The sequence below is a fragment of the Diabrotica virgifera genome, chromosome 3, assembly GCF_917563875.1.
Source record: "Diabrotica virgifera virgifera chromosome 3, PGI_DIABVI_V3a".
Taxonomy (NCBI): Eukaryota; Metazoa; Arthropoda; class Insecta; order Coleoptera; family Chrysomelidae; genus Diabrotica; species Diabrotica virgifera.
In genome coordinates, this window is record NC_065445.1 from 269,670,821 (window position 1) to 269,696,346 (window position 25,526).

Consider the following 25,526-nt stretch of genomic DNA (forward strand, 5'->3'; position numbering starts at 1 on the left):
ATTTTGCGTGACCTGTCAAAATAGCCCCGTCATAAAAGCCCCGTCAAAATAGCCCGAACACAAAATAGCCTCGATAAAATAGCCCGCAAACAAAATAGCCCCGACAAAATAGATCGCACACAAAATAGCCCCGGTCAAAACAGCCCCAGCTAAAATAGCCCCGGCTAAAACAGCCTCTTATAAACAATTACATAATTATTTATACAAGGTGTCCAAAAACTTTTTTTAATTTAAATTATTTGACAAAAAGGAAGAATATATTTAATTTATTTAATTTAAAATTCATTTTACTGTTGCCCGAAAACAGAAAAAATGTTTATATCATAAATAAACATTGATTTTCGCTTAAATGTTCAAACTTTCAACAGGCTGGGAAGACAGGACTCGAGTTCTCTGAAAAGACCATTTTTATTTAATGTGGTTAAGATAAACATCTGAATAGAGGATAATTACCATTTCCATTTTCATTTAAAAATGGATTTTTAAGGAATTATTTCATGATGAATTCTGAAGGGAGCTTTTTTGTCGGGGCTATTTTGTCGGGGTTATTTTGTCGGGGCTATTTTGTCGGCGGGCTATTATTCCGCGGCTATTTTGTCTGCAGTCTATTTTGTGTGCGGGATATTATGTCGGAGCTTTTTGACGGGGTACCCATATTTTGGGAAAATACTCTTTGAAGCATCCTGATACAAAGTTCTCATGGGCACATCTCGATCGTATGGAGAATTTTCAAGATATAGAGGCACAAACTCGGAAAATTATAAGATTTACCGGGTATTCTAATTCCCTGAGTTACTGGTTATCTGCGCAACATGTAAAAGTTTGGATTAAATAAAAGTACTAGTAGTCTAGGATTTTTTCCCGGCTATCCAATGGCAACCTTTACAAGTTTCGAGGGTTTTCAGCATTAAATTGATATACTTAAACAGATTAGGTACTCATGGGTTTTTGGGATCGCTAAACACGGACATGCCATCAGAATTGACCTCCGGAGAACGTGGTGGCTAGGGCCAATGCAAGGGACATCATCTTCTAGAGTTTCGATGGTTTTTGGCATTTATTTGATGCAAATGAATTACTGGAGGGTTTTTTGAGGTCGCTAAACACGAATATGCCACCAGAACTGACTCCCGGAGCACCTGGTTTCCAAGGTCAAAGAAAGAGACTCTTGGAGTTTTAAGGATTTTCGGTACTACTTCGGCTCCGGGAGTCGGTTATGGTGGCATATTCGTGTTTAGCGACCTCAAAAAACCCTCCAGTATATAATTCATTTTCATCAATTAAATGCCGAGAACCATCGAAACTCTAGAAGATGACGTCCCTTGCAGTGGCCCTGGCTACCACGTGCTCCGGAGGTCAATTCTGATGGCATATTCGTGTTTAGAGATTCCAAAAACTCAAGAGTAATCAGTTTATATCAATTTAATGTCGAAAACCCTCGAAACTCTAGAAGATGACGTCCGTTGAAGGTCAAGGTCAAAGTAAAGGTCGCCATTGGATAGCCAGGAAAAAATCCTAGACTACTAGTACAGTGGAACCCCGATAACCCGGAACTCCGGCTAACCCGGACCGATTTTTATCAGACAAACATTTCAACAATAAAAATGTGTTGCTGTTACAAAATCTCGTGAACCTAATTCTTCATTTGGTGACGTCAATATACGAACGAAACGATTGATGAATCCGACATTACTGAAAATATCAGGGTGCAGATGGGACCCTGTCGCGCAATTCGCAGCAAATAAAATAGTCGTATGTTTTTGGCTTCATTTTATTTCGGTTATACATACGCATTTTCAAGGTTCACGAGGTTTTGTACCAACTCTATGTAATATAATATTTGAGAGATAATGGAACCGGATTGAACTACATATATACCATAGTAAAAATGACTCATAATACACCACATTCTTGTCGAAAACAACAGGAACCTGTATTATCCTTTATTTTTTTTTAAACTGTCTGTGTTAGCATTGTTTAGAAAAGACTATTAAAATTCTTTTTTTAACAATGGTCTTAGTCATCACTGTTATTAAATAACATAACATCAGAGACGGTATTGTGTGTAGTAAAGTCGTATTATTGTTCGCTTCCGTTTTGTAATCGTTCGTAAATTTATTCAGATTTTGGCAAAAAGGGCAACAAAACGTAAAAATGTTGTAGTGACAATGGAAAAGAAACTAGAAGCATTAAGTAGAATTGATAAAGGTGAATCTTGCAGCATTATATTATGGTGTCGGTACATCTACAGTATCGGATTGGAAGAAAAATAGAACTAAAATCGAAGAATTTTTTTTTTAAAATGATAGCAAAGGACAGTTTAATCGGTGCAAAGCTAATAAAGCTAAGAATGAGACTTTTGACGACGCTTTGTATGTGTGGTTTTGTGTGGAATGCGAACGTGGTTTACCAGTATCTGTGTGACAATTATAACGGGGTTTATCTGTAAGCATACCATATTTTATTAATTTTTGCCATTTTCTCCGGCTAACCCGGATTTTCGATAACCCGGATCGGCCGCGGTCCCAATTAATCCGAGTTAACGGGGTTCCACTGTACTTTTCTTTGATCCAAACTTCTACATGTTGCCTGATAACCAGTAACTCAAGGAATTGGAATACCCAGTAAATCTTATAATTTTCCGAGTTGGTGCCTCTATATCTTGAAAATCCTCCATACGATCGAGTTGTGACCATGAGAACTTTTCATCACAATGCTTCAAAGTATGAACTAAATCCACTGGGACCTAAATTCCATAAGGTTTGTGCGGGGTACTTTGCTAACTTTCACAGAATATTTTTTGGTCAGAAGAAGGAAGAAGTTACGTTTTAATAAATGTCGTTTAGGCAGTCCCAGATATAAATTTTATCATTAGACTTTAGCAGTAATTGTTGTAAAGTATAAACTCACTGGCCAACTTTATATATAGGGTGAAACTCACTTGTGGAATAAAGTTATTTATTGTCTTTGTTTTAAAAATAAATGTTCGCCTTTTATTCATAAATTTAAATGTACAGGGTGATTCACGCATGCCTAGCATAGGGGCCGTTTAAGTATTACGTAACGCAGGCTGGGGGGGGAGGGGGGTCAAAAATCTTCAAAAACCGCGTTACGTAATACTTGAACGCTCACATAGTCCATCAACTTTATTTTTAATGGAACACTGTATATTTTTAAAAGCTGCTTAACAACCTGATTTCAATGAACTTTATCATGGAATGTCTATTATGAATAATACAGGGTGATTCAAGCAAGTCAACACCCTGTATATTTTTATGTTTTAGAAGCTACTTTGGTTTAGCAATAAACATAAAAAGAAAACAAAAACCATCGTTATCAGTAAGATGGACAAAGTCATTACAAGGATCAAGATAAAAAATGAAGATATTGAGCACGTGGACAAAATGAAATACTTGGGACTCTGGATTACGGAAGATTCCGTAATCCAGACTCGTAAGTTCAAAATCAGAAATTCGATCAAGAATAGAGCAATCAAGAGCAGCCTTTTTGAAGATGAGGAAAGGACCCCGCAGAAACCTTATGGGAAATGGCTCTCTGTCAAATGATCTGAAACTGTGGGTTCTGGTAGTCCTTGATGTGTAGCACAAAAGACTAAATGGGCGCGTAGCTCTAAAAAATCATAGTTTTAAGATATACGCCTCTGAAGTTGTAGGTACAATGAGGACGTTTGAGTTGGAATAAATTCATTTTCTCGAGAATGGGCGACTCTGGAGACAAATAACGAATCAGGTTGATTTTTATTTTTAAATTATAATTTTTTGGCATATACAAGGTGTCCAGAAACTCTACCGACAAACGAAGACAGGAGATTTCTCAGATAATTTTAAGATAATTTAACCCAATTCACCTAGTCCGAAAATGCTTCCTAAGGGAGCTAGAGCTCTTTGAAGATGGCGTCATCTAATTAGTTTTTCTTAAATACCTCCAGAACGCTTCTATTTAGAAAAACGAAAATTGGTATACATATTTACTTTCCAGAAATGAATCGATTCCATCAATTGCGAATTTCTAGTACAGGTCATAGGCGTCCGTTTTGGGTAGGGCAACGGTTATTTTATCGCCTATCTTTTTTGTCTTTAATTTTTAAGCATTTTTGACTCTGAATTATTTAATTGTGAGTTATTCTAGTACTAAAAGGTACTATTAGTTTAAGTCGATAGGATACACCGTTTTCTAGAAAAATCGATTTGAAAATTTTTCGTTCCTTGAATAAAAAAAAAAGATTAAAAAAAAACTATGTATTTAGAAAGATGAAAACTGGTACATTTATTTATATTCCAGAGATTATTCGATTTCATTAATGGCGAATTTCTAGTACCGGTCATAGGCGTCCGTTTTGGGTAGGTCAACAGTTATTTTATAGCATACCTATATTGTCTTTAATTTTTGACACTAGATTATTCAATTATGAGATATTCGAGTACTAAAAGTTACTCTTGCTTTAAGTTGGTAAAATATATCGGTTTTTTTTTAACTTTTTTTTTTCAAATTCCCAAAACTAAAAACATTCAAATCGATTTTTCTAGAAAACGGTGTATTCTATCGACTTAAAGTAAGAGTAACTTTTAGTACTAGAATACCTCACAATTTAATAATCCAGTATCAAAAATGCTTAAAAGTTGAAGACAAAAAAGTTATGCGATAAAATAACCGTTGCCCTACCCAAAACGTACGCCTATGACCGGTACTAGAAGTTCGCAATGGATGGAATCGATTCATTTCAGGAAAGTAAATATGTATACCAATTTTCGTTTTTCTAAATAGAAGCGTTCTGGAGGTATATAAGAAAAACTAATTACATGGCGCCATCTTCAAAGAGCTCTAGCTCCCTTAGGAAGCATTTTCAGACTAGGTGAATTGGGTTAAATTGTCAAAAAATTATCTGAGGAATCTCCTGTCTTCGTTTGTCGGTCGAGTTTCTGGACACCCTGTATATCATACTAGTGATGTTATCCATCTGGGCATGATGACGCAATCGATGATTTTTTTAAATAAGAATACGGGTCGTGTGATAGCTCATTTGAAAGGTTATACAATTCTTTATTCACTAACATAAACATAATTATTTATATAGGGTGCTCAAAAATTTTTTTTAATTAATTGAGACAAATAGAAGAATGTAGGTACATATATAATTTATTTAATTCGAAATACATTTTACTGCTGTCAGAAAACAGAAAAAAATGTTAATTTGAAAAATAAACATTGCTTTTCGCTTAAATTAAATGTTCAAACTGCTAAGAGGCAGGTGGGTGGCAGCTTTAATATTGAATTTAAGCTAAAAACAATATTTATTTATCAAATAAACATATTTTCCTGTTTTCAGACAACAGTAAAATGTATTTCGAATTAAATAAATTATATACATTCTTCTTTTTGACTCAATTAATTTAATTCAAAAACTTTTTTTGGACAGCCTGTATAAATAATTATGTTAATAAAAAAATACAAGATCCTTTGTAAAAGGTATATTTAAAATACCTCAATAAGGGCTACATCACAAAACAAAACGTTTTCGGATTAATAAGTAATCCATCATCAGTGTTAAGCCAATAGCATGCATGCGTGAGCCACCAAAAAGTTATGGGTCAAAACCCTTTGAAAGTTATAAGATGTTAAATGATACTACATATTATTGATAATGATGATGTACTCAATTTTCAATATGTAAGGTTCATTCCTTGCAAATCATATCCACGTGGGTTAGAGTCCTGTGTTGCCCTGGGTTATATCCAGGAATATTTGCAACATCGATCATCATTATCAATAATATGTAGTATCATTTAACATCTTATAACTTTCAAAGGGTTTTCACCCATAACTTTTTGGTGGCTCACGCATGCATGCTATTGGCTTAACACTGATGATGGATTACTTATTAATCCGAAAACGTTTTGTTTTGTGATGTAGCCCTTATTGGGGTATTTTAAATATACCTTTTACAAAGGATCTTATATTTTTTGTGATTTATGGTATACAGCCAGCTACAGGAATTTTATTTTCCTCGTGGATTTTAATTATGTTAATGTTTATATTAGTGAATAGAGAATTGAATAACCTTTCAAATGAGCTATCATACGACCCCTATTCTTATTTAAAAAAATCATCCATTGCGTCATCACGCCCAGATGGATGACGTTACTAGTATGATATAGGTATAAGCCAAAAAATTATAATTTAAAAATTAAAATCGACCTTTTCGTAATTTGAATTTTGAATTTTCGTAATGAATTTATTCAAACTCAAACGTCCTCACTGTACATACAACTTCAGAGGCTTATATCTTAAAACCATGATTTTTGGAGCTACGCGCCCATTGAGTTTTTAATTCTACACATCAAGGACTACCAGAACCCAAGTTTCAGAGCATTTGACAGAGATCCATTTCCCATAAGGTTTCTGCGGGGTCCTTCCTGAGTAACCAAAGAAAGACTCAATCTGCGAATCCGGTATCAGATGGTAAAATGTTATATCCACTCTATTCTTCTTTATGGTGTCGAAACCAGGACGGTTAATGTTGACTTAATGAGAAAGCTGGAAGCTTTTGAGATGTGGTTTTTTTGGGGAATTTTGAAAATACCACGGGTCGACCATATTACGAACGAAATGGTGTTGCACAGAATGGGAAGAGGCAGAGAACTTTTGACCACCGTTATAAGGCGAAAGACAGCATATTTGGGGCACATATTTAAAAATGATAAGTACCTATTCGCGGTGTGCAAGTACTTGGAAGGGATCCGATAAACGATCGTGCGCGAATAGCGGAGAAATATTGCAACTTTCTTAAATAATTCATATTGTCAATTGAAATTGTCAAATTGACGTACATTTCATATCTACTGTCATTGAAGAAGAAAAATTATATGTTGCTCCACAATATAGATACGATATGCAATTATTATATAAAGGTAAATTTAATTAATTGTATTTTGCTTGCAGTACTGCCGTACTGCATTTTAATAACTAATTTTATTTACTACATACAATTGTTTACGTTTTAATAACATAACCTGAATCTTATTTTTTCTTATTATTTTTTTGGACTATGGCCTTGACAATTATCCAGTAACCAGGACTAATATAATTGGCTAATATAATTAAAAATGCGAATAAAGTTTCAGAGCGTAGAAACCAGGTGTCGCTTTGCCGAACTTGCACGGTCCCAATATAAGAGTTGTTGCAGCTGATAATGAAGGGTAAAATCGAAGGAAAAAGGGGTCCTTGTAGACAACAAATACCCTAGCTGAAAAACATTCGCGACTGGCCACACAGACGCTTTTAAGAAAAGCAGAACATATATAGACGAATTTGCAATGGTTAATGGTTATAGCCAACCTTCATTAGTAGAGACGGCACTAGAAGAAGAAGAAGAAGAAAGTACTTAACAATCCCATCTCAAAAAAGTATGTTATGTAGGCTGTAGGGCAGCGATACTCAACCTTTTTCTTTTCTGGGCCATATAGTAGCCATTGCAACAGCTTGCGGGCCGCAATCAAGGTGAAGTAGTATAATACAGTGTGTTTCATTGGCAAACGGAAATACTTAAATGGTGAACAGAGGAAAATGAGGCGGTTCTAGACATACTGAATTTATTGCCCCACCCATTTTTATAACCGAGTTAAAGAGTGTTTTACCGATTTTGTCCATTTTTCTAGACCCATAACTTTAGAATAGCCTTGTATATTTTTTGAGATTTGGTCATGTAACATATGTCACATTTAGAACCCAAACCACCCAACTACTAATCACAAGAAAAATCCAGGCCCGGATTAAACATAATTATAAATTCATTGTGACCTTGAAACATCCTGTGTATTGAAATTTTCAAAACCCGTTTGCACATTTGAAAAGAGCACAAAAAACTAATTTTAATGGTTCGCTTCTATTTTTTGTGCAGAAAATTTAATGACTTTAATTTTAAAATTATATCAGATTTTTTAAGAACTCGAACTCGATACTCAAACTTTCAAAACAAAAATTTCGATATAATTTCAAAATTAATGAAGCGAGCAATTAAACTTAGTTTTTTTTGGTCTTTTCAAATGTTCTAACGAATTTTGAAAATTTCAATATCAGTGTGTTGTTTCAAAGTCACAATTATTTTAATTTTTTTTTTTTTGTTAATCCGGACCTGAATTTGTCTTGTGATTACTAAATGAGTCGTTGGAATGTAGTAAATAAGTATTGATTATTTTTAAAATAAGTATTTGTTCACTAACTTTAATAATTTATTAATAAAAGTTAATAACACCTGCTTTTTAATCAGAGTTCTTAAAAATTTCAATATAATTTTAAAGTCATTGAATTGTCTGCCTCACGGATAAACACGCCTCAAACGCATCGGCACACTATCAAATAATTTGAAAAACACGTGAAATTTAACAAATAATTTGATCGTTTACAGGGCACTTTAGTTAGCCTTCGGGCCGCATAAAAAACGCTAAAGGGCAGCATTCGGCCCGCGGGCCGCAGGTTGAGTATCACTGCTGTAGGGTCTATTATGAGTAATATAAGATGAAATTTTGAAATTATTTATAATTTTCAAGACATTAAATAATACATAAAATTTTGAAATTAATAATTTATCACACATCAAATAAGGGTATTATTTTTTTAAATTAGCTAAATAAAGACATCAATTTTCTAAACTAAGTAAGATCAATATAGGTCTGGATCCCGCGTATGAAAAAAAAGTTGATTAATAGCAAGTTGAAAATTTGTTAATAGCTTAAGGGTGTCTAGTCGGACAAACTTTGATATATGGGAACACTGGAACAGGGAAAGTTTTAATTGTGGAACAGGTTAAAAATTTGGAACGGTCAGACCACGAAAACGGCACATGTATTTTGTCCGACAGAACAGACTTAAACTCTCCCAACAGAAATTAAACTCTCATGCAAAAATCAGACTGCTATTTATCACCAAATGGGCGTTTTAATGAGTGGAACATGTAGAATATGTCAAATGACAGGAATTATGACAGATGATAAATAGCAGTCTGATTTTTGCATGAGAGTTTAATCTCTATTCGGAGAGTTTAAGCGTTTAAGTCTATTCCACAATTAAAACTGCCCCTGTTTCAGTGTTCCCATCAGGGTTGTTTTGTTTTAAACATTTTGTTTTAATTAACTGTTTTAAACGTTTGCTTATGTTTAAAACACTTAAATTAAACAAGTGCTTTTTTTCATTTTCTTTATTAATATAACATCAAAAAAATTCTCAAATACATTATATAAACTTTTTAACATATATATTATTTATCTATTAATAATCTGAACACAAAAAAATTGGAAAACTGAAAATATTTTGCAAAAGAGTTAATCAATTTCTCAAAACTGTTTCAGACTCATAGTAATCTTGTAATTTAAATCAGTCACGTCATCACTGATGGAATTAAGCTCTTTAAAAATTGAAACCAACTTGACAGCTTTGACATTGCCTAGCCGATTACGTAGTTTGGAATGGTAAACCTTATGATGAGACGAGTCTTTCTATGTTGGCTGACGATGCAACAGCTGTGTGAAGCTGTTGAGCAAGTTTCAATGCTGTAGTATACCTATTTATTTTTTTCTTAGAACGCCACCATGCCAATGGTTTTACATTCTCAATATAGGTGTTTAGAAAACATATGGAGTAATGGGTACACACTTTGCCTGGTAATAATAATAATCTAAAATGCTTCTGGATGATAATTTATAATGGATGGATGATAAGTTTATTTTCAATAAAGCGATGATCAAGCAAATTTGCCAAAAAATGAGCTGGGGTCACCAAATCATTTGCATGTTAAAAAAAAACACTAAGCACCACCAGAAATAGCACAAAATAACTGACAATGGACGTTATTGCAATAGACAACTTGTAATGCGGATTTATAAATAGTAAATAGTCTGGGGTTCCCCAGGCAATAGCTCCTAATTTTGCAATTGGTTTTCTTATCTATTATTGAGTAGAATAATAATAATAGATCAAACACTTTCAATTAATATTATGTTTAGGAAAATATGATTTAAACAATGTTTTCTTCTAAGTTTTATTTGTTTAAAATATAGAATTTAAAAAAAACATTTTTAAAGCAAAAAAATGTGTTTTAAACAAGTTTTATTTGTTTAAAACATACAATTTAAAAACAAAAAAAAACATGTTTAAAACAAAAAAAAAAAACGTTTAAAACAAAAAAAAAACGTTTGTTTTGTTTAAAATTAAAAAAACATGTTTTTTTGCAACCCTGGTTCCCATATATCAAAGTTTATCCGACTAGACACCCTTAAGCTATTAACAAATTTTCAGCTTGCTATTAATCAACTTTTTTTCATACGCGGGATCCAGACCTAATATTGGGTTTTGTATTTAATATCTTTACGAAATTTATGTTTCAAAATCTCACCTTGCATATTTATAATATACCTTAAGTAATAATTATAGTTTGTTAAGGAGCTTTTAAAAACATAAAAATAATACAGGGTGTTACATTAAAAATAAAGATGATGGACTATGCTAGAGTTGCATGAATCACCCTGTACATTTAAATCTATGTTCACAAAGTACACATTTAAGTTTAAAAGTTGACATGTACCAGCGTCTTTTATTATTTTCTAAAATAAGGACACAAACAGTTTTATTCCATAATAAGCGGTTTTCACACAGTATAATTTCAAAATTTCACCCTGTAACATTCATAATAGATCCTACATAATATAGTTCGTTGAGGTCAGGTTGTTAAGGAGCTTTATAAAAATATGCATGGTGTTATGAAAGTGAGCGAAAACAACCCCATAATAACCACCCTAATTAACCAGTCTTCTTTGTTTATGTAGTATTAGTAGATTGTAGAAGTTTGACCGACTTATAATGATTAGTTTTAAAAAAAATGGAGTTAAAAGCGAATAACGAATTTTTGTAGTTTGGTTAAAATGTCCCTTTCTTCAGAATAGAAAGATTAGCATCAGAGGTACGTAAAAAAATTTTAGGTACCTATATGTGAAATTGTAGATTTTTTAATTTCCAAATATGTAGTTGATTTGCGAAAATTTGTTGTATGACAAAAATTGAGTAAGATGTGTTCAGCCTCAAAAAATAATTTTTAAGGGTTGAAATACTCAGAAATTATATTAGAAATATCAAACCATTATTAAATCAACCGATCCAAATTTTATCCTCCTTTTTTTTAACAATTAGGGGTAGTTTTCACCCTTAAAAATGTGATTTTAAAGGGTTGAAATAGTCAGTAATTATAGTTAGAGTATTAGAGAACCATTATTTAATGCATCTGAATAAATTTCACTCTTTTAAAGCTTTTTTTTTTATAGATTTTGGCAATAAGGGATATTTCTCACCCTTATAAAATAAAAAGCAGCACAATATAGATTTTGAAGTAGAGGGTAAGGTGAATTTAATTCCAAATTTTCATGCAAATCGGTCCATTCTGTAAAAATAGTAAGGTTTTGTCCTATTTCAAGCTTCATTTTCTCGGACTATTATTCTGAAATGACATTGAAACATGTAGAATGTAGAAACTGATATGGTAATCTTAATCAGGTGCACTTTGTGCTTAGCAACACTAGATATGCAAATGCATAAAAACAATAATACATTTTTATATATTGATTTTTGATATCTTTTGTCATTTCTGGGTTTCACTTAAATCTAGGTATAAATAGTAGTAATCAAGCCACTACCGTGACAGTGATATAATTTAAACACAGCTTTCAATTTCCTATTTTATTTTATATAGAAATCATTTAAAATGTATTCTTGTGCACATTGTGACAGGGTTTTTAGGGCAAATGAGCATATGGAGCAGCATATTGACGACAAACATTATTTTGAATGCAATTACTGTGATGATTACTTTGCATCTATTGAAGAAAGAGACGATCATGATAGACAGGTTCATCTAACATTTGAGTGTCCACATTGTGATAGACTTTTCAGAGCAGAAGAGCATATGGAGCAGCATATTGATGACAAACATTATTTTGAATGCGATTACTGTGACAATTACTTCATATCTGCCGAAGAAAGAGATGATCATGATAGACAGGTCCATCTAACATTCGAGTGTCCACATTGTGATAGACTTTTTAGGGCAGAAGAGGATATGGAGCAGCATATTGATGACAAACATTATTTTGAATGCAATTACTGTGATGATTCCTTCATATCTGCTGAGGAAAGAAACATCCACGATAGACAGGTACATCTAACATTTGAGTGTCCACATTGTGATAGACTTTTCAGGGCAAATGAACATATGGAGCAGCATATTGATGACAAACATTATTTTGAATGTGATTACTGTGATGATTACTTCATATCTGCCGAAGAAAGAGATGATCATGATAGACAGGTCCATCTAACATTCGAGTGTCCACATTGTGATAGACTTTTTAGGGCAGAAGAGGATATGGAGCAGCATATTGATGACACACATTATTTTGAATGTGATTACTGTGATGATTCCTTCATATCTGCTGAGGAAAGAAACATCCATGATAGACAGGTACATTTAACATTTGAGTGTCGATATTGTGAAAGACTTTTCAGGGCAAATGCGCATAGGGAGCAGCATATTGATGACACACATTATTTTGAATGTGATTACTGTGACAAGTACTTCATATCTGCCGAAGAAAGAGATGATCATGATAGACAGGTCCATCTAACATTCGAGTGTCCACATTGTGATAGACTTTTTAGGGCAGAAGAGGATATGGAGCAGCATATTGATGACAAACATTATTTTGAATGCAATTACTGTGATGATTCCTTCATATCTGCTGAGGAAAGAAACATCCACGATAGACAGGTACATCTAACATTTGAGTGTCCACATTGTGATAGACTTTTCAGGGCAAATGAACATATGGAGCAGCATATTGATGACAAACATTATTTTGAATGTGATTACTGTGATGATTACTTTGCAACTGTTGAAGAAAGAGACTTTCATGATAGACAGGAACATCTAAAATTCAAGTGTCCACATTGTGATCGACTTTTCAGAGCAAATGAGCATATGCAGCAGCATATGTTTTCCAAACATTATTAATTATTGAACACTATTAAATTCTAAATTTTTAGCAGTTTATAATTTCGTTTATTAAATATTTATGTTAGTAATGGTAGTTTTACATAATCTTGGGATTTAGTTTAGTTGCGCTTTTGTTTATTGAAATTTACTATTTTAGTTGGGAACAAGCCACAAACTTACTTTGAAATTAAGTGTATTTGATGTTTGCAAATCGTTATCAAAATACCAATTTTGATTTTCAGAAGTGGAAATCATTGAAATCAAAACATCGAATAAACAATTTTAAAGTAAAATTATGGCTCATTCCCAATTAAAATAGTAACGTGCATTGAGAGACCACAAGAAAATAGCTTCAGAACAATATTTATTGAAATATTAGTATATGTATTTTATGGTGCTAATAAATAATAGTTTTTTATCCTTTGTATTTATTTTTTTTTCACATTTATGAGTTTGAAAAGGTAGAATACATTAAATATCTGGGGGTTTCATTCAGTTAATAAAAGTAACAATAGAAGCATAGTCATCAATAAAAGAATACTGGCAGGAAACAGAACCTACTGGAAATACAGCTTCCTCAAAGACAACCTGATATTCTGCATTTACATGCAGAAGCAGTTATCAAGAAAATCACCAAATGGAGACCAGTAGGTATGAGGCAGACTATGGGGAAGGCCCAAAACCACATGGGAGAACCAGATAGTTATGGACAGATGGGAGTTAGAGAATGGATAACCATAAGCAAAAACATAAATAAATGGAGAAATAATGTAGGAGATGCCATGTCACACAACTAATAGGGATGTTCACTAATTTTTAAATATAGTTAAATTCAATAGATTACAAGGTACCTATATAAAAACGTAACAATCATAAAACTGTTTAAAAATGTTTATTTTTTAAGATAAATGAGTTCATAATGTTGATTTTCTTGGAGGCTAGAAAAACGGTACCCTGTAGCGAGGCTACGGTCTGTGACGTCAGCAGTCGTAACGTCTTTGATCGACGACTAGTTTTGTATATTTATTTACTCAGTGTATTTGAATGTGCGCAGTTTTTTACGTATTTAATTATTAAAAATAAAGCCAAATAAGTGGTGTTTTGTTCCTGGGTGTGTAAATACATCAAAAAACAGTTCTGATAAGATTTTTATTACCGTTCCAGCCAATTTACAACAGAAAAAGAAATAGTTTGTTGCAACTAGAACTTAAAATAACTAACTTAATAAAATAAACATTATAGAAGTTTTCCAGAGACTTTCGGCCCTTGGTAATAATGTAATTGTTCTTTCTGCATTTACATTTTTCAAAAATACTTATTAGTTTTCTCAGGATTCGAAAAAAATGAATGAATTTAAATAGCATTGGACCAAGATTTTGCACCTACCCCCTTAAAGAGTAAATGAAAAAGTTTCGGGACCTCAAATTTGTATTCCTTAAACTGGGATATTCCTAAAAACGGGATTCTAATAATACATACAGTAAAAGTAAACCTTGAAATAACTACATGTGGATGTAGGTATGACTTTATATTATATTAAAATCATTAATAATTTAGTGAAAAGATTGGTTGAAATGAAAATGTATAATACCCAAGTTCAAAAATATTTTTTACCTTGGAACAGTTGTCAACTCGAAATACGAAACAACCGAAATAAGATCTAGAGTTGAAAAGGACATAGCAACATTTAACAACATGCATGAGAAATATTTTCACCCATTGCGACATAATATCTCTCCCACTAAAAATGCGGCTGCTAAAATGTTATTATTTCCGGTCTTGCTATATGGCGCAGAGGCCTGGACAATATTGGAAACATTAATGAAAAAGCTAGAGGCATTCGAGATGTGGGTGTACCCACGTATCCTCAAAATATCCTGGGCGACCCACACCAACGTACAGGTATTGCGTCGAATGGGAAAACAAAAAGAAATCTCTTTTACAATTAAGAAACGAAATCTTAAATATTTCGGTCATATCATGAGGCATGATAAATATCGTATACTCCAACTGATAACGCAAGGTAAAATAGAGAGCAAACGCGGACCCGGAAGAAAAGACACTCATGACTTAAAAACTTATGCCAATGATTTGGACAAAAATCGATTGAGTTATTCAGAAACGCCTCAAATGAAATGAAAATTGCCATGATGATAGCCAACGTCCACAACGGACAAGGCACATGAAGAAGAATAAAAATATTTTTAATACACCTAACCAAGGTAAAGTAATAACCAGCCAATGTATGTATACAATATGCATGCGTACAATGCATGCATACAACTTTCTCTATTTTTTTTTGTGGAGTATTAAGCATTTATTTTTTTAGCTTAAAGAAGACATGGAAAATTATGTGGAATATACACTCAGTAAAGCTGTGGTAGATTTATTTTTTTACAAGATGCCAATAAATCATACACCATTGTTACATCTACACTACAGTCGGTAGTTTATACGAATCGGCTTTCTGAAAACCTTCTTCCATTTTATTTGTTTATTTTTGTAAAACCCAAAATATGTCCTTACAAACAGTCTATCCACTTTAAACTAAACAAATTCACTATAAAACTCCACTTTAACCCTGATAAAACAAGAAGAGAACAAAATAAAATGATTTGAAACGTCAAACAGGTAAACAGTAACACTATGAGAATGGCGCGCTTGGGGTATGCAACTAGTGACGTCAGGCCAATAGAGAAGCGTTCTTGAAATTTAAAATAATGCTAGATTTCTAATAAAGATTTTTTATAGAAAGGCTTTTTCAATTTTGTTGAAATTTTGGACAATTATTCCTAGGGTGTTTCTTAATCGTTTTACATGTTTGAAATGACTTTTTAATTTTTTGTGAACATCCCTATTGTAAATCAAAATGTTAACAAACAGTGACAAACACAATCCATGACAAAAGAACCGGAAGAGCCCAAACAGGGCGGCAATCAGTCCACTAGGAGTGTAGATGCCATGATTATGATATATTTTTATGGCCTGAAACCAGTTAACCTGAGGTCTTTCCTTACGGGAATACCTAATATCACAACAGAAGGGCAAAAAAATTTTAATAACTTTGAAAAAGGAAACAATACTATAACACTCATAGAGTTAAAATTATTATTTTATCTATTGTTAGTATCTCAAACTGAAAGGAATACAGTTCTGTAATCTATTGGCTTAGCTGAAAGATAAGACTGTTTACATTTAATATCTTTAAAAAAGAAAATATTTTATATTTAATAAGTTAACTGGATAAATATTAACACAAAACAGATACAACTCTTATGATTGGTTATTACAATCTTCCTAGAGAAGAATTACATTGTACTACGTCACAAACCATGGTAAAAAGATCTTCGTAAATGTTTCGCAATCAGAAGGAATCTCATGTTTGCTTCTATAACATTTCAAATGTAATGCCTTGGGAATAGTCCCTAAAACAAAAGATATAAAATCTGATTAAGAAGTGAATTTCATAGTTTTGGTATTTTAAATTTTACGTCACTTAAGATGCAATAGCTCGCAACCCACAAATAGTTTTTCCACAAGAGAACAACAAAACATTCTCTGCATGCGAAGATCGACAAAGGTATTAATAATACCTTGGTATTAAATAAAAATTCTCCATTTAGGTCTAACGACTTTCCCATACTGAGAATGTTTGTTTACTCTCCTCCATAAAAATCCATTTGTGGGTTACAAGCTTTTGCATCTTAAGCGACGTTTAGCTATGAGAGACTATTTAGTAAAAATGTAAGAAATTGCTCACCCTACAAGATGCTTCATGTCTAACAAAAACTTTTACCATGCTAGTAAATAAGCCCTAGATACTTTACACTGCTTGTCTGATGCTCATAAGAAGAGATGAGTAGTAAAAAAGCATTTTAACAATTTCATTCACATTGCACCAAATGTTTGTGACCATATCATATGTTTGGTCTCTTCTTAAGCTGATCAAAAGCATCTGTCTCTGTTTGGCTCTGTGGCTTTGGTCCGAAGCACATCAAAAACATCTCAAAGAGCCATAGTCAGGTTTTGTTTTTGGATCATCCGTTCACTCTTTCAGCTGATTTGAACAGTTTCACATAATTATTCGATGAAGATTTTCTCTTGAAGTTGGAACTTTAACATGAACACTCCATTCAGATGTTGGTCGTGGCTCGAAATTACCTTCGGCATACTCGTCTTTTATCTCTGCTGAAGTGGGTTAATTCCTACTGTCTACTTTCATTGTTTCTTCTTTTCTATTTCTTTCATCTTTTCTCCAAAAGCCAAAATATCTGCTCAACTTGGGTCTTTTAAGGACAATATATTTTGTTGTCCATATCAGAAATGGTCTTAGAGCTTTTCAATGAGATGTTAGCAGAGACTTTGCTTTGCACAGAAGAAATCTAGTTGGAGACTGCTTTCCAGTGATGATGTGATATCACCTGAAGATTTGGATACATGATACATGGAAACTTTGGAAATAGGTATCACAAACTTAGTTTTCTAAATATGTAATATCAACAGAAGCTTTGTTTTCTATTAATATAATAGTAAGTTAACAAGTAGTTTTCGATTCTTCGACTTTGTAAATTTGAAATAAAAATAAGATATTGTAAAAATTAATGTTGACTTTAACAAAAATGACAGTTAAAATTTAGGTTGATTTTTGAAAGCGATTTTCACAGTTATTTTTTCGAACGCCGTAATATAGCCTTTCGAAGTTCGTGCAAAAGTGACTAGATGTCGCTCAAAAACTTGCGTATTACTGGTTGTATAACAATCAGTTAGAACAGTCTTGAATTTCAGAAAATTTTAGCATATTTTCAAAGAAAATATTCTGATTCTGGCCCACTAAATTTGTATTAACGATTAATTTTATTTGGGGTGCTAATAAGGGGGAGATTTTCAAGATTTTTTTTTAGCAAAAAAAGGGACAACTTTATTTTGAGAGTATACTAGATTAGCGAACTAGATTAGTTTTTATGCTAGAAACTTTTATATAAAATGAAAATAAAGCATTTTTAAACACTTTAAAAAACTACTTTAATAAGCTTTCCGCGAAAAGTTCATTTTTTGGTTATTTTACGTTGAAATATTCGATTTGAAATTTGGACGAAATAGGAACGTTTTTTCATGAACTACAACTTTGCTTTTACTGGGTCTATAAACTTCATGAATACACAATTTAATTCATTTTTCTATAAGCTACATTTTTGCTAAGAATGTTTTTTATAAAATATTTACTTTTTGAGGTATTTCCGAAAAACCGCCTGAAAACGTGTTTTTTCTGTTGAAAATAAACATTGTCACTCGCAATAAATAACTCGAAAAGTATTGGCTTAGTAAAAAAAAGAATGTGTGTGTACTATGTACGCACGTAAGAAGATATTCTTCTATTATATAATAGGTAATTTAAACGAAGTAAATATACTTAAAAAGGTTATTTGTATTTTATTTAAAAATCAAACTAACTTTCTTATCTACCACTTTCAAAAAAATTTTATTAAAACAACCAAAAATTAAAAAAAATATGAATCGGGCGGGAATTGAACCAGCAACCTTCCAATCTCAGTGCTATATATCTAACGCATTTCTAACTACTCCATCGAGGCACTCGAAATAAACATGTAAGTTTCGGATATAATTACACAACACGGCGACATATAGTGTAAAAATGTTATGCTTACATAATATTTTATTAATCCAAAAACACAATAAGAATTATAATAAATAATACATTTCCTAAAACCACTAATATATTCTTTTAATGACTTATTTGCACGGTTACAGATACATATTATACATACCTATCTTGAAAGATTAGCAATGAACTACATACTGTCAGTGTGCGCAGGCGCGCGGTAAATGTACAATTTTACCCTCAATCGATTCGTCGCTAAAGAAGAATATCTTCAAAAACTCTATCCTATAGAACAAAAGTTGCTTTAGAATTATATAGTCAATTTATCCATTTCCGGACTTATTTTAAACATATGTTTTTTCACCCCCGAGAAGAATAAGTGACTTTCACTCCTCAAGTAAAAGCAACCGACGTCACCAGTCCAACTTTGAAGTGAAGGGTACTTACGTAGGTACATTACTTTAATCCTCTTTTTGTTTCTGAATGTCTTCCACTTATTCTGTTTCCTGTCGGCTTGTATTCAAGGACTTCTTTTGTTATGTCTCTTTTCTTTAGTGTATGGCCGATCTATTTCGCACTTCCTTCTTTTAATTGTCAAACTAACTGGTTCTATTGTTTAACGAGTGATATGCTATTCGGGCTTTATTAATTCTGTTTTCCACATCTTCATCTATTTTTCCTTTATTATCGAGTATACTTCCCAGGTAGTTGATTTTTTCTACATTTTGAATTTCTTTCTTTATTTATATATTCCCATCTCCCTAGGTGTACTTATTATTAATTTTTGCTATTTTTGTTTTCCGGATATTGATGTTCATACCTACCTATTTTTTGTGCCTCTTTTACTGAAGTGGAGGGTAAGTGTAGAACCAGAGCCGGATTTAAGGCAGTGGGGGCCTCTGGGCAGAATTGGTGTGGGGCCCTAACTCCTACCATTAAACAAATTGTTGTTATGGCTATGGTATGGTTAAAGTCCGGGTACTTTTCGCGATTTTTAACTGAAAATTCCTTGATCATGTCGGGATTTAATTAACTTAAATTTTTAGAATGATCTCTCTCCACTGCAGTTAGTTACCATCAGAACTAAATATAAACGAAGTGTTACTAAAACGTTTGGAACCGCATCATTCACATTTTTCTCTTTTATCCGTCGCCGTCGGTACATTTGAAGTTCTTTACTTATATTTGATGAGCCGATTTCCTCCTTAAATGAATTGAAAAATTTTACAAATTGTACTAGTTCGACACCTAGTTTTTTATCTAAATCATTGCTATAATTGTCGGTAAGCTTCAGTAGGTGAGCTTCAATTTCATTGGGAGTTAAATTTTCCAAATAATGTAAAAATCCAAAATTGGAATGAATGGATTCATATGCCGAAAGCCTATGACTTGAAGAGGAAATGAAGTGATCTATAATAGCTATAAAATTTTGAGTCCTAAATTTCTCTGATGTTGTCATTTCAGTCTCTGAAATATTCCTTAAAAGAATATAAATTTTTTAATGGATTTAAGTGTCGCCACTCCTGAATTAAGGTCAGTATTTGGATCTTGGAGAATACGACTTGTGGTGTTTGTCCTCTCTAAGATTTCATTCCAAAATATTGCAAATATCCCTGTTTTCAGTAAACACACTCGATTATACAGACCATTTGTATCGCTACGAGTTTCACATTGTTGCCCATCGTCTTTTGGATAATACTCCTTTAATCTGATTATAACCTTTAACTAGTTATTTTTCGGCATCACTTCTAGACGACCATCTAAAAGTATTTACTCTTTTTTAGGAACAATAATATTTCTACCATGGTCAGGCGTTGCTCTCGCTTAAAGACGTTTTTAAACATTCGATTAACAAGTTGTATCTATATGTAGAGGAAGTGAAAAATACATAGGGTTCATACAGTCCTTAAAAAAATCAAAGAATTCTATGGCAGCAGGACAACACTTAGCTGCAGCTGCAGCTTTAGCAACTACATTTAGAGAGTGGGCGACACATGGAATCTCCAACGCCAAAATATTGTGTTATTTAAATTTTAGCTGAACACCATTATATTTTCCAATCATAACTGACGCATTGTCGTAGGACTGTCCCCTGCAGCTTTTAAAATCGATATCATTTTCTTGCAAGAATGTCTTAAATATATCTTCTGCTTTATGACCGTAATTTGCCAAAAATACATTTTTAATAGGAGAGAAACCTTCCATATAACGAAATATTACAGTTAATTGATTGACAAAAATTATTCTGTGTGAATAATGTGCTGATTTTTTTAAGTTTGGGGCTTTGGGGGCAGCTGCCCAGCCTGCCCCCCTTAAATCCGGCCCTGAGTAGAACCTGAATACAAACTTTCATGCAATTCGGTGGTGACCCTGAAAATTACACGGTATCGCCGTATTTCACGTTCATTTACTGGTCTATTTGAAACGTGTACTGTGCACTTTGCACTTTGGAACGCTGCTGGATACGCATAAAAACAATAATGCATATTATGCATGTTTAAAAATTTTATTGATACTGATATATTTTTCCATTTCTCAAATACAAGTAGGTATTAGCTAGCTGTTAAGTTAAGTTCATAGTTCGGTACTGTGGTTCGGTTTATATAGAATTCATTTGTTATACTTTTATTGTAATTAAAATGTATACTTGTGTATATTGTGATAGGGCATACGCGCACATGAAGAAGCAACATATTGGGTGCGTTCAGCGGTGAGTGATCAATTTACGCTACTGATACCACAGTACTGATACATCGAATGAACTGCTCTTTATATTCCGCTACATTTTTGCTCCAGTTTGTTTGTCAAATATTTTATTTAGCTGTCAAGAACTTAACCAAACTTTATTTTGTAATTTTGTCTACTCTAAACTCTAAAGAAAAAATAATTAATTATCATTCTGAAAACGTTCTGAATGAACATATTTTATTCAATCAATTGGGATTTTTTAAGATTTTAGTAAATTATACATATTACATAGAGGTGGTTTTACTTCATGTTAGAATTTGTTGGGTATACAGCCAACCCAGGGAAATACCCCTTTTTAGTTTAATTAATTATCAGATATCATCTAGCTACTGTTTTATTTTCTACCAGGTAACATTATATTATACAATAGATACCTTTATAAATCTGGTTCACTCAAAATAGGAACCAAAACTGTGCCAAAAGTACCTGTTTATTGCTTTTACGCATGCGTCATTTTATGCTACACTCAAAATATTACACTCAAAATGTGCTCCAAAAGATGACGACCGCTCCGCTACATTTTCGAATCGAATGAATCGAATTTCGATGTTCATTCGATGTAGCGCACAACGCAAAGGTCGTTCAGCGTGAAGGAGCGAGATGTGCAGATCACTTTATGCTCATTCGCCGCTGAACGCCACCATTGATAATAATCACCATAATTCTGAATGTGATTACTGTGAGGTGTACTTCATATCTGAACAAACAAATGCCTTTCATCAGGTACATTTAACATTTGAGTGTCCAAGATGTGAGAGACTTTTCATCGCAAATGCGCGTATGGTACAGCTTATTGACGATAAAGATTATTTTGAATGTGATTACTGTTTTGACGATTACTTCATATCTGCTGAAGAAAGACAAAAACTAGATAAAGAGTTAGATGAAATAATTTATTGTCTACTTTGTGATAGACGTTTGGAGACACCTATGAATAGGGAGCAGCATTTTGTTGACATGCATCATTTTAAATGCAATTACTGTGACGAATATTTCACATCTACTGAGGAATAGTGAGGAAAGAGATGATCATGATAGAGAGAAACATTCAACAATTGGGTGTCCATATTGCGATAGATTTTTCAGACAAAATGAGCACTTGGAGCAGCATATTGACGACGAACATTTTGAATATGATTACTGTGAGGATCCTGTTATACCTTCTGCTAAAAAAAGAAACTTCCATGATAGAAAAAACCATCTAAAATTTAAGTGTTCACATTGTGATAGACATTTCAGAGCAAATGAGCATATGCAGCAGCATATGTTAGCCAAACATTAATAATTATCGAATGTAGGTATACACCTATTTTACACCTTACAGTTTATCTATATATTTAGCAGATATATTATATCATACAGTGATGAGCGCGCTAATAACACAAGAATCTACAGGTCGAGCAAGTCTCGTAAATTTCACGATTGCGAGCCACGCTTCACGCAACCGTGTTTGCGTACTTGTGTTTCGAGTTGCGTGGTCGTGCGGAGTTATATTTACCAAATTTAAATATAATCGTTTCTACTGATTCATAATAATAATCAAAATTAAATCAATATGTCAATATGGCTACTGGGTGTAAAAGATAAATCTTATTCTATCTGTTCTTAATGAGTTTTAGATAATTTTAGTTGTATTTCTTTGTAATTTTGTGTTGTACAAAGATTAATTTAACATTTTCTGTGGAAGTATTAATTTAGAAAGATAATATGCTTCATTGGTGTTGTGTTTTGAAGTGTGAAATGCAAAGTAATTGTGATAAAGTTCACTTTTAAACTGAACTAAATAAGGTATCTGAGAGACAACAATGGTTAAATGCAATACAATGTACAGGTTTTACTAGCGAAATGAAAATTTTCCTGGCCTGTCTGCTGTAATCATTTTATATCTGGTAAGTTACAATTACAACAGTAACGATTTTTGAAGATTTTAACATTTTAATCTTATAGGAAAACCAGCCGACTTAATCGATAATAACAATCTCCAGATTAGGTTCCTTCAATAAATATGGGCTATTAACACAATGAAATAAGTTCCAGAAAATCTAAAATGGAGTGGTATCAAAGGAGAATTAAAGGAAAAAATATTCATATTGAAATTATTTATAAGGCACTGGACTGTCTTAAATTCTACAATAATACTAGGTGGGTAAATGATTTTAGACATTTTTCATTAAGAGTAGATTAAGATTAAGTAGATTTTCATTCAGTAGATTTAAGACTTGTTTACACGGGTAGAGTAATGATGCAAGTACTTGATAGAGTAGAGTAACTCTACCTGTAAAAATGCTCAGCACAGTAGAATAGCTGGTAGAGTGTATAGTTGGAGTTAAAGTAGAGTGACTAGCAACCTATGGCAAAGTAACTACTCTATGACCACCACTACTGCCAAAATGTCTACTCGGCTGCACACTACCCATGGAACACGCTCAATTATGGCAGAATAGAGTAGGTAGGAGAGTACATGGGGGCGCTGTCATTCTGGCTGGAATTGTGTTTTGTGTAAATAGTGAAAATGAAGTTCACCGAAGATGAAACTTTAAAACTTGTAGAGCTATAATACGGCGAATACCAGTGTTTATGGAATTTAGGTAGTGTATACTACAGAAATAAAAGTTTGCAGCAAGCTGCGGAGGATGAAATCGTCGAAAGAATGGCAAAGGGGGCTTTGGAGTAAACGAGCTTAAGCAAAAAATTAAGAATTTAAGGTACACTTATAATCAAGAGTGTTTAAAAATACAAAAATCGGTTTCACTATACTAGCATCAGTACTATACTTGTACTCTCCTCATGTGAATGGTATCAAGCCATTTTTGGTAGAGTACTACCGCTAATCTACTCTCCTCAAAACTCTACCCATGTAAACAAGTCTTTAGAAACAGTGGAAAATGAGGTAGCTAGTAGAGTAGTAGTAGAGTAAAATATACTGGTTTAGCAAATTACAATGTTTTAAGGTAATACAGTAGCGATAAACAGGTAGCCAAAACGTGTTCCAAGATTGTCACTGTAATTTTGAATATTTTTTCGAGGCATTTGGCACACGTATTCGTAAAATAATAAAGAATGGCGGTACAGAGCCCAATTTGAAAAATATATTAATATGTGGAAATTACTCTGTAATTATACAATATTTAAAAAACGAGCCTGTACCGCCATTAAGAAGAACAAAAAAATACACTTCTTCAAATAAACTTTTTTATCGGATGCCTAGATTTTGTGTAATTTTGGAACTACTAATGAAATAAAAAATTTTAGTAGTTCCAAAATAACACAAAATCGGATAAAAAAGTTGTATTTGAAGAAAGTGTATTTTTTTGTTCTTAATGGCGGTACAAGCTCGTTTTTTTATACTGTATTTAATTACAGAGTAATTTCCACATATTAATATATTTTTCAAATTGGGCTCTGTACCGCCATTCTTTATTATATTACGAATATGTGTGCCAAATATCTCGAAAAAATATTCAAAATTACAGCCGCAATCTTGGAACACATTTTCGCTACCTGTTGATCGATACTGTTTCCTCTTAAGATAGTTTTAATAGTTATTTATGATACAAGTATTAAAAGTACAATTTTAAGACGCGCATGTGAAAGTTAACTTGAAAAAATAATTTTATTAATGTTTTGACTTTCACATCAGATGTCATTGTCAAAATACAAAATATTGATTATTATTAGGTTTGTTCTAGCAAACAGTCAAACTAGTCAAAAACCATCAGCAAACAGTTGGTCAGTAAAAGAACATAATACAGTCACCAGTGCGATCCCCTCTACTCACGCTGGTCCACTATTCGCTGATGGTTTCAAACTGATGCTAGAACAAACCTATTATTATTATGCATATCATTATCTGTAAATAATATTTCTTCTGATTGTTAATTGTAAAGGATAGAAAAATTACCATTTATTTTATTTTTTTTTAGAATCAGCTGAGAGAAGTGGTCTACAAAAAACCAGGAAGGAAACGGAATATGTGGCTACGAAAGGCAAAAGAAAGGTTTACAAAGCAAATGTGACACATTTTTTTGAAATATTTAGGAATATCAGTAAATTGCATTAAAAAATGTATGAAAAGATTTTGTTCAATAAAAATGTTTATATTTA

General features: G+C 32.7%; 1 protein-coding gene and 2 long non-coding RNA genes across 8 annotated transcripts; 2 read left to right on the top strand and 1 right to left on the bottom strand.

The window, feature by feature from the left end:
- The first annotated feature begins 11,448 nt into the window (after positions 1-11,448).
- LOC114328272 (zinc finger protein 425-like) lies at positions 11,449-13,477 on the top strand. Of its 6 annotated transcripts, none has more exons than XM_050647387.1 (3): positions 11,449-12,217; positions 12,371-12,523; positions 12,830-13,477. In XM_050647387.1, exons 1-3 carry the CDS (start codon positions 11,768-11,770, stop codon positions 13,070-13,072), a joined length of 846 nt encoding a protein of 281 aa, XP_050503344.1. In that variant the 5' UTR covers positions 11,449-11,767; the 3' UTR covers positions 13,073-13,477. The 6 variants fall into 6 exon arrangements, with proteins under 6 accessions (XP_050503344.1, XP_050503340.1, XP_050503343.1 ...); XM_050647386.1 differs by lacking the exon at positions 12,371-12,523 and having other exon boundaries at positions 11,472-11,911; positions 12,065-12,370; positions 12,677-13,477; XM_050647383.1 differs by having other exon boundaries at positions 11,466-12,523.
- A 2,671-nt stretch (positions 13,478-16,148) lies between these two features.
- LOC114328283 (uncharacterized) lies at positions 16,149-17,745 on the bottom strand. The gene is made up of 2 exons (XR_003652146.2): positions 16,815-17,745; positions 16,149-16,479 (listed from the first exon to the last, which is right to left on the bottom strand). It is a non-coding gene; the product is annotated as an uncharacterized LOC114328283 (long non-coding RNA).
- A 4,268-nt stretch (positions 17,746-22,013) lies between these two features.
- On the top strand, positions 22,014-25,526 carry LOC126882433 (uncharacterized). Its single transcript, XR_007697341.1, has 3 exons — positions 22,014-23,311; positions 23,370-23,564; positions 25,346-25,526. It is a non-coding gene; the product is annotated as an uncharacterized LOC126882433 (long non-coding RNA).